The sequence below is a fragment of the Crinia signifera genome, chromosome 1 (assembly GCF_055691185.1).
Source record: "Crinia signifera chromosome 1, ASM5569118v1, whole genome shotgun sequence".
NCBI classification, from domain to species: domain Eukaryota; kingdom Metazoa; phylum Chordata; class Amphibia; order Anura; family Myobatrachidae; genus Crinia; species Crinia signifera.
In genome coordinates, this window is record NC_139217.1 from 152,733,875 (window position 1) to 152,743,938 (window position 10,064).

Sequence of the window (10,064 nt, forward strand, 5' to 3'; positions counted from 1 at the left end):
GAGTTATTTTTGTTACATCGTACGCAAATGAGTTTCATGAACATGCCTTGCAATCTGTATTGAAACTATAAACATCAGCCAGATAATATGCAAAATCTGTGCCTTAGTAACGACTTTGCATTGTAAATATTTTGTAGTGTAATTTAAGTTTCAAGTGAAGTAGCAAAATTGGTGTCACAATAATACCATTTTAAGCAACCCAACACTAACCAGGGTTTTTTTGGTGATCTGAAAGAAGTATTACAGATCCAAATAAGTTAAGGAGCCCATACACAGTCCGTTTTCGCCGGCTCCATTTTGTACTATGCAATGTGCGCTCCCGCGCATCACATAGTACGGTACAAAAAGTATGTGCTGCACATACTTTTTGTACTAGGTACACATCGTATCGGATCGCAGTGCATGCACAAAGCATGCACAAGGCATGCGATTCGATACGATGTGTACTTTAAAAGTACAAAACGGACTGGCAAAACTGGGCTTTAAGGCCCAAACACACTAGAAGATTTTCGTTTCCAAAGACTTTGCCAAAATCTTTGATAGATATATCTTTTACCAAAGTAGTGCGTACACACTGAGTTATTTTCCCCAAAGAGCAAGAGATTTTCAGGAGGCGAAAGACTTTGCTGAAAATCTTTCACATAGAAGAATATTTACATAATGGGCTGGGTTAGAATTCCAAGGGTGGGAGCAGCGTCCATGTTATTCAGTGCATTTATTTTCTTGGGGCCTGATTCAGAACTGATTGCTGGGCTGCGTATATTCGGAGCCCAGCGATCAGGTAAATGCCGCCCTGCCCAGGGAAATCCCGCCCATGTGCATAGCTACGATTTTATTTGCAGCCGTATTGCCCATTACTTGTTATACACACCAGTACACCTTATGCCACACACCACAATTCCCATTACACATTATGCCACACACCATGATGCCCATTAAGCCACATACCATAATGCCAGGGACTTAATGCTTGATGCCAGGGGCTTAATGCTCAATCCCAGGGCCCTTCATGATCGATCCCAGGGCCCTTCATGCTCGATGCCAGGGGTGGGGGTGAAGTGCTTGTTGCCACGGGGGAGTTTAAGAGCATTGAGAGTAGCAGCCCAGTCGAGAGTGAGTATACATTGCTGCCAATATTCATTGGTGACCAGTATTGCCAGTAATATATACATTGCTGGCATGTTCCAGCAATGTATATATTACTGCATTTAAAATAACATATGTGCCCATTGGTGCCAGATTGTTATATATATATATATATATATATATATATATATAACAATTGTGGTATGGCGCCTAGAGTTAATATATAAAGTCCATATATATGGTGATCCCAATAAGCAGTGAAGCAGACCAGAAGATTTCATCCAATTTCTTGTTTATTTACGTCAACTTTGTCATCGGCAAAACCGTGAGAAGTATCCCAATGCGTTTTGTCTAGAGCGACTTCATCAGGGGTAACATCATAATATTCTCTTCTTTCCAAAAATAGGAGAAAAAGTGTTTTTACTCCTCCAGTAAAATCGGGGAGAAGGAGCTGTTCTTCCTGACCAATTATCGAGTGGAATAGAAGCGGGTGATACGCTTAACAGTATACGTGTGTGTGAGCACCAATAAAATTCTGGGAAAATACTTTTCTTCCCTGTGCAGTGTACCTCTTTCTAAGGCAGGGGTGGGGAATCTTTTTTGTGCCGAGGGCCGTTTGTATGGGGAAAAAATCCTTCGGGGGCCAAATGTAAAAATTTATCTTACAAATTGTCCTGATGCAGCCGTCCCACGCTCCGGCGGCTGCCGCTGAATAGGACTGACAGTCTCCGGCTGCTGTTGATTAAGAGGAATCTCATGAGAACTACCAACCTCTCGCGAGAATTTCCCTGTACTTGACTCCCGGCAAAGCCGCGGGGCGGGTGGGCGGGCCACTCAGACCGGCTATGGGGGCCACATATGGCCCCCGGGCCTGAGGTTCCCCACCCCTGTTCTAAGGGATCTATCTCCAACAGGGAAGAACCTGCTGTTCTATAGATCCCTTAGATAGATCCCTTAGAAAGAGGTACACTGCACAGGGAAGAAAAGTATTTTCCCAGAATTTTATTGGTGCTCACACACACGTATACTGTTAAGCGTATCACCCGCTTCTATTCCACTCTATAGAGCTAAAGCGATAATTGGTCAGGAAGAACAGCTCCTTCTCCCCGATTTTACTGGAGGAGTAAAAACACTTTTTCTCCTATTTTTGGAAAGAAGAGAATATTATGATGTTACCCCTGATGAAGTCGCTCTAGACGAAACGCGTTGGAATACTTCTCACGGTTTTGCCGATGACAAAGTTGAGGTAAATAAACAAGAAATTGGATGAAATCTTCTGGTCTGCTTCACTGCTTAGTTGGATCACCATATATATATGGACTTTATATATTAACTCTAGGCGCCATACCACAATTGTTTTTTCTGTTGTTCTCTTTGTCCCTGAACCCTCTAGGGATTTTTGTGGTTAGGCAGCCCTTTACTACAGTATCTGAATTAGATTTGCATATATAGCGCGGAGAGGATTATTTGTACTATATATATATTTATTTATTTATTACTGGCTTATTAATAACATTGGTGCCCAGTGGTGCCAGTAATATATACATTGCTGGCATGTGCCAGCAATGTATATATTACTGCATTATATATATATATATATATATATATATATATATATATATATATATATATATATATATATATATATATATATATATATATATATATATACTACATTATAAATATCATTGGTGGCCAGTGGTGCTATTAATATATACATTGCTGGTATGTGCCAGCAATGTATATATTACTGGCTTATGTGTCATTGGTGCCCAGTGGTACTGTAATATATACATTGCTGGCACATGCCAGCAATGCATACATTACTGCCTTAAAACAACTTCATTGGTGGTCAGTGGCATTATCTCCACACAGCAGGAGCAGGAGCAGGGAGCACGCAAGTCAGCCGGGGGGCGGGGCTTTCTGCTGGGCGGCGGGGCGTCCCGTCGGGCTGTATGTCCGGGCGGGGGGGGGTGTGTGGAGCAGAGAAGCTGTCACTGTGCAGCCGCAGCGTTGGAGCCGGAGGAGAGGCAGGCAGCGTTGGAGCGGGATGGGGTGAGTATGAACAGGAGGGAGCTGGCTGTCAGCTGGACTGAAAGACATTCATCTTTCAGCCGGCTGCTGTACACACTTGGCGATGATGGCTGAAAAACCAACCATCATCGCTAGGTATGCTGGTAAAACCAGCAGATTGCCCACCTAACTAGCGATGATGCGGAGCGCGCATCATCGCTAGTCGGCAATCTGTGGGGCATACACACTAGGCGATTTTCAGCTGAAAATCTCTCAAAACGGTTGTTTTGAGCGATTTTCAGCTGAAAATCGTCAAGTGTCTATGGGCCTTTAGTGCTTTACTATGGACTGTTTATAAATTTTTAATAAAAAAACAAGTTGGAATACTTCCAAATACAATATTTGGAATGCTCTCCTGTAGACTGAAATGATAGTGTTGTTATTTAGGGGTTTATTCTGCTTGGTGCGGTGGGACCGTTTGCGGTCGGTTCGGGGTTTTTTCAACTGCGCATGCGTAGCTTTTGCTATGCTCATGTGCGGCGACCTCACACCGCTCACAGACAGGTCTCTCCGTGCGAAAAAACCTGTCTGCAAGAGCACGGTCATTGTGGGCGGCATGGGGGCGTTTTAGGGGAGCGGCCAGAATAATGAGGAAAACTGGGCGTAAACATGGGCGTACACGGGGGTGTGCACCAAAAATGTACAGTGCTACAACCGCCTCGATCGGCAAACGCACGTGCATTTTGGCCCAAAAACAGGCGGACGCCAAAGATAGCTCCAGACCACCCCTAGAGATACTGCATGAGAGCGGACGCCTGGGTCTGCTAATTAACGCTGTTTACTACACAAAAACATACACCTGAATGTAATAAGCAATGCTGCAGGCTATTAAGTGAAAACCATGATTTCACTACCTGCAAGCCACACAGCCCTCAAACACATTGGAAGCATATCTTTCTACACTTCTCAACATGTAAAGGTTGGTTTAATTTTAGGTAAGATTCATTCAAAGACCTGCTTATATATGTCAAGGTAGTTATTTTATAACCATCTACACCCATTCAGAAAGTGTTTTTGTATACTTTAAAAAGCAGGACACTCAATTCACAGAAGTCGACATGTGTCAACTTTTTCACTGTAGCATACCAGTTTTTTTATATGGAAAAAGACACATAGACTACTTCTAAGAGCAACAATGATGTTTTTGGACTCAATTTCTACTTGCACTGTGGCGTACGCTCAGATATACGGAAGGTGTCGGTGTGAAAACGGACGGCTTGCTCCTCCACCAATGCACTGGCCAGACATTGCTATTCCCAGTTTTTGTCCACATGGACAGTATATCAAGTAAATGTTGTAAAACATGTGAAACCCCCCAGAAAATGTTTCAGCTATTGGCGACCTTTTTGTAACCGTTGACCTTATGGTGTTGACTTTTTGACTGTGTATATACACATTGTAGCTCTTTCATCCTGATACTGAGTTCAAGTGTACATTTTACCTATTTTTAATCATCCATACAATTCATATATGTCCCTGATTAAAAGATTTTATAGCAACCATATGTTGTGCTGTTGATAGTAAAGAAGATTGGAGTCAACTGGGGCCAGGAAAGGACAGAAGACAGATTAATAATTAGAAGACAATTAAAGAAGAAAAAAGAAAGGGGATAAGAGCACTTAAGCTGCTGAAGCATCAATGGCAGTGGCGTAACTATGGTGTGGCAGCCCCAGTTGTGGCTTTGGGGAGCCAGTGGTCTCGGGGCGCACTCACAAATACCTGCTGTCCTGTACGAATACATAGTTTGCTGTCACTCATTAGTAGTGGGCAGCGGTGGCTGTGTACTGTAGCTGCGTATCATAGGTGACAACACCCCCCCCCCCCCCCCGCTCCCCAGTCTCCCCACCTCCTCTGCGCCTGGGGGCATCCGGTGTCATTACCTGCTCACACTTCCACTTATATTCCCCAGATGATGAAAGGCTACAGTATGTCAGCGCCGTGGACGGGATGTCCTCCCTGTTACAACACATGGGCGCAAGTCACTCCTGAGGAGCTGCAGCACTATACATGGCAGCTCACAGTGGCCCAGGTAACCAGTGTGCACCATTGTCATGTTTTACTGAAGAAGGTGGGTGGTGGAGGGACTGGGGGGGGTGCAACATTTTTTTTGGCAGGGGGAGCTAAATTTATAGTTATGCCACTGATCAATGGATGGGGGAAGGGGGCAGCAGAGGCACCAGATAAAGGAGTGGACAAACATCCAGGTAGGTTATTCAGGTTTGGTTCATGGTACTGTTTGTTAATTGATATTAAAGGGAAATGTTTGTAACACTTACCTAGTGACGTACTTTGATTCTTTATTCAAAGCTATTGGGGATTCCAAGTGTGAATGTTTAGCCATTTTAAAATTACTCCAAATCAGCTACAAACCTACAAAACAAAATGTTTCAATTCATACTGTCTATTGACTTAAAAAAAAAAAAAGTCAATAACAATTACTACTGTTAACTGTCTGGCTCTCATTAATTTATGCTGGCTACAACAGTATGGGGTGCAATTCAATTATTTGTGTGACCAGCACAGAGGCTGTACTTACCTGCATAAAGTAGGGATTTCTGGCTCGTCATGAGTGGCAGGCACACGGTTACTGCTGTTTGCCTGGCACGTAGCACAAGGAAAGTTGCTGTCAGGTGTGGTATATTTCACCGACAGTCTGGATTCCAACAGTCATTACTCATACGTCGGAATCCCGACTGCACAGCGGGGGGAGCACAATGAAGCCCCTTGCGGGCTCACTGCGCTCGCCACGCTGCACTCACTATTCTCCCTCTATGGGGGTCATAGACCTCCACGAGGGAGCAGTCGGGATTCCGACGTCGGAGTAATGACTGTCATAATCCCGACTGTTGAGGAGCCGTCTGGCACCCACTGCTGTCTAATCCTATACATCCAGGTGTGAAAAAGTGCCTGTCACAGGAATGAATATTCCCTGTGCAAGAAATGCAGAAACTATTCCATTCAAAGAACAAGCCTGAAGCCTAATTTGTAAGTGGAATGGAATGTTGTTGGTTGACAGTAAAATAGTCTCCTGCTGACTGCAGCTCTAGTAGTGCAGCAAAGCGCCAATGTATCTTTGACATCAGGGCATGCAGAATGTCCAATAGTAGTGGCCAGGAAGGAAGCATTACTGTATTGAGCACTGGCATGCACTAGACTTGATTGCTCCTTCCCCCTGGATCTACCACTGGTGTGGGGTATGTAATTTGCAATTGAATCATTATGGCTCCAAACCTAGTTGTTCTAATGTAGTAATTCAATAAATTGTATAGTGAGGACTAGGCCACAATAATGCAATCTAGTGCAAACAGGGCTGGAAACAGAAATCTTGGGGCCCTGTACACTGATATTTCTGGGGCCCCCCCATCCTGCTACCTAATCCCAAACCCACACAACCCTCTTCTGTATGAGCTTCACCTAACCTTTCCTGGCTCCAGATCCTGCTTTCAGGTGCGAACTTCTCTTGTTCTCCATCCTGCTGGCCTGCACTTGAGCAGCGATTGCCCGTACACACTAACTTGAGTTAATGAGGGACAGAGCGATACTGTTCTGTCATTCATCAGCATTAACTGGGTGCCCAGCATTATCGCTAGGATTGATTTACAGCATACCAAACCTAGCGACTGCAGGAGCATGCAATCACCCGAACACACTGGCCCTGATTCTAGTTGCTTCGCTCCCCTGCGCATTTGCGCAGAGGAGAAATATTTTGCAACTGCACATGCGCATAAACAATTCTGCATATGTGTAGCCACTTTGTGCCAGCATTCACAGCGAATTGATTATTTGCAGGCCACTCGCACACAGTAGTGCGTATGGGGGAGCGTGGGACTGCGGTCGTGGTCATGCCCATGGGAACGCCCAGTGCTTCATGGGCGTTCCCATGAAAAAAGCTGGGCATTCCCATTCTGATACACCAGTGACGCGTGTGCAAGGTGGTGGGGAGCGGATGTCAGCGGATGTCAGCTGCCCGCCCGCTCGCTTCCCGTACAGGCACCCGCAGATCTAAGACACCAGAGAGGTATGCACTTGTGAAATAATTGTATCCATCGGTCATTGGTGACCATCAAATGATTGGTCGCAAGACTGCGAATGGATGTTTATGCTAAACATCCAATCACGTGTGTGGGGAGATCGGCGTGCAAGGGGGGTGGGCGTTCGTGTGGGCAGCGTTAAAAGGACTCACAAAGCTGCAAAATACACAGGTGTAGTGATAGTGAAAGCCATCACTATAGTGAAAAGTTTCCCCAAAGAATCTTCTCTTATTATTCCATGTAAAGTGAAGATTTGATAATATTGGGGCAAATGTATGATCTATGATAAATATTTCCCTAAACCTCTTTGTTTGGAACTATATGCCTTAAATGATTGTTTTTATTAGTAACCAGCTGTTCTGCCTGGGAGGATTTTATATTTCATTTTTTTACTTTCTCTGCTTTTCGCTTACCCCTCTGCCACAGCCATATGTTCTGTGCAGAGTAAGGATAAAATTAGGCTCAGACAATGAAAGTGGCATGCATACAGTGAGCTGCACAGGGTTATTTTCTGTCCCCCACCAGAAACTTTCTGTAGACACTGAGGGGTAGATGTATGAAGCAGTGATAATGAAGGAGAAATGAGCCAGAGGAGAAGTGGCCCATGGCAACCAATCAGCTGCTCTGTATCATTTTATATCATGCTAATTATAAATGTTACAGTACAGTCATCAGTGCTGATTGTTTGCCGTGGGCCACTTCTCCTATGTGTCATGTCTCCTCCCTTATCCCTGCTTCATATATCTACCCCTGAGGACCAGATTTATTAAGTCTGGTGAAGTGATAAAGTGGCTGGTGATAACACACCAGCCAATCAGCACTTAACTGTCACTTTTCAAACCCATCCTGTAATTTGAAAGAGAATTCTCAGGGTATTTTACATTTCAGGGGAATCCCTTCATCTCATACTGTACCTCGTGCTTTACACACACATTAAAACTGCTAGGTGACTTTAAAGATCCGTAATTAAATGCATGGCAAATGTTATTCCTCACTATACAATGAAAGAAACACTGAGCGTCACAGTATAATCTTAAACAGTAATGTACAGGAGCTCAATCATATAGTATGGTACATTCACATTGTTATTATAAGTGCCGCTATCACCATTTACCATTTATCGGCTTAAAAATATATTTTTCAAGTTTTTAAGCAAATATAGAAGGAGCACCTAATCATATACAATGATAAGCATGCCACAGCAGCAAAAACTCTAATTGGTATAACAATAATGCCTATGAAAGCGGGCTGCCCAGTCAGTATGTCAGCACGTCACGCATGGTTTCATAACAAAAGAGAAAGCACAGACCTTCATCTCTTTCCAGTAAACGTTTGCTTAGTTAAACATTTGTTCTAAAGGGCTGAGTGCTGTAATAAGTACATAAAGAGAAGCTCAGTAAATCTTGTATCCTGTTTTCCTATATCACATACATAACCTTAGGGCTGGTTTAGACGTATACATTGGCACATTAACTCAAAACATTCACCTTTCTGAATACAAAATGAATTCTATACTATGTATAGAGGAGTGATGATAGTGTCAGGGTATTTTAGCAGAATTCTATGATAATTTTAGTGACCCATAGAAAGTTATTGACTATAGTGCACCTTGACTACGACTATTCTTACTTACCTGGTTCTTTTAAGAAGCTGCCAACACATTTCATTGCTTGCGTCGCAGTGTCCCCAACACAACATGACAGTGTTCAAATGAACTGATGACTCATCTGTAAGGTTTATAAAAACCAGTGGACAGTTAATCATTCTCCAGCCGCACAGGTATGGGAAATGTAAGCCACTCCTTTCTGCCTCAGTGCATTTTGGGAGTGTTTACCTGACCTGACGGCAGTAGATGAAGAAACACACCCTTGTGCACATTCATCCATACCTGTAATGAGGGGAGGGGGCTCTGTCTGGATGAGATGTGACACTGCAGGGCATGTACTCTTGTCTTGAATAGATCACTTTTTTTTTTGTTTAAAGAAAGTTTAAAGTCCCTGATTTTAAGGAAGTCAATCGTGTTTAATTAGATTAACGTATATTTTCTTCTTGCAATAGTGTAGTAATTATGGCAAATTTGACTTAAAAGTTTAAACTCCATAACCAGGTGTTTCACTGGTAGTTTATTATTATGTAGATCATTAAATTAAAATGATGTTATTGCATATTACTCATCACAAAGCAATATAACTGACTTTTACAGTTAGATTACTGTATAAAAGATAAACAATGATTCAAACCATTACTTTATTTGCATGATGATGATGATGATGATGATGATGATGATGAATAAAAATAAAATCGGTACTTGTTTCCTAGAACGGCCACAATCGGGGGTAATCGTGTACCTTAACTTAAGGTACACGCGTACCGCCGCCCCTCGCGTAGCGCCGCCCCTCGCGGGCTCGCTACGCTCACCACGCTTCGGGTTGGCGTCAATCGTGGGGTGCCGTTGAGGGGGTTAAAATTGGGGTCTGGGGAAACTTTTACATTGAATCCAATGTAAAATAGGGTCCCAGGGACCCCATTCACATTTCAATCAATATACCATCGCGTTGGTCGCATCGCATGCGATCGATGCGATGCGACTGACCCGATCAACATCGGTGTGGCCGTTCTAGGAAACAAGTACCATAAAATCTAGGGTACTTGTTTCCTAGCACGGCCACAATCGCGGGCATCGGGTGTAATTTTTAGTGGTATACGACGCGACTGACACGATGCCCCCGATTTTCCCATTGAAATGCATTGAAAAAAGTCAAAATCGGGTCGGTCGCGTCGTATGCGGCTAAAAAAGCTTAAATGGTCCAAATGCGATTGCCCCCGATTTCCCCATAGGAAACAATGTTAAATGGCTCAATGTACCCGCGATGC

The 10,064-nt window shown here is 43.6% G+C and overlaps 1 protein-coding gene across 1 annotated transcript in view; it reads right to left on the bottom strand.

Moving 5' to 3' along the window:
* The window catches only part of RASSF6 (Ras association domain family member 6), a 49,463-nt gene extending 40,496 nt beyond the window's left edge, over window positions 1-8,967 (bottom strand). The window contains exons 1-2 of the mRNA XM_083174751.1: window positions 8,824-8,967; window positions 5,436-5,529 (exon numbers count right to left, since the gene is read on the bottom strand). Coding sequence (XP_083030877.1) covers window positions 5,436-5,500 — 65 coding nt within the window. The 5' untranslated portion in view covers window positions 5,501-5,529; window positions 8,824-8,967. The remainder of the gene's footprint in view (window positions 1-5,435; window positions 5,530-8,823) is intronic.
* Between the last annotated feature and the right edge of the window lie 1,097 nt (window positions 8,968-10,064).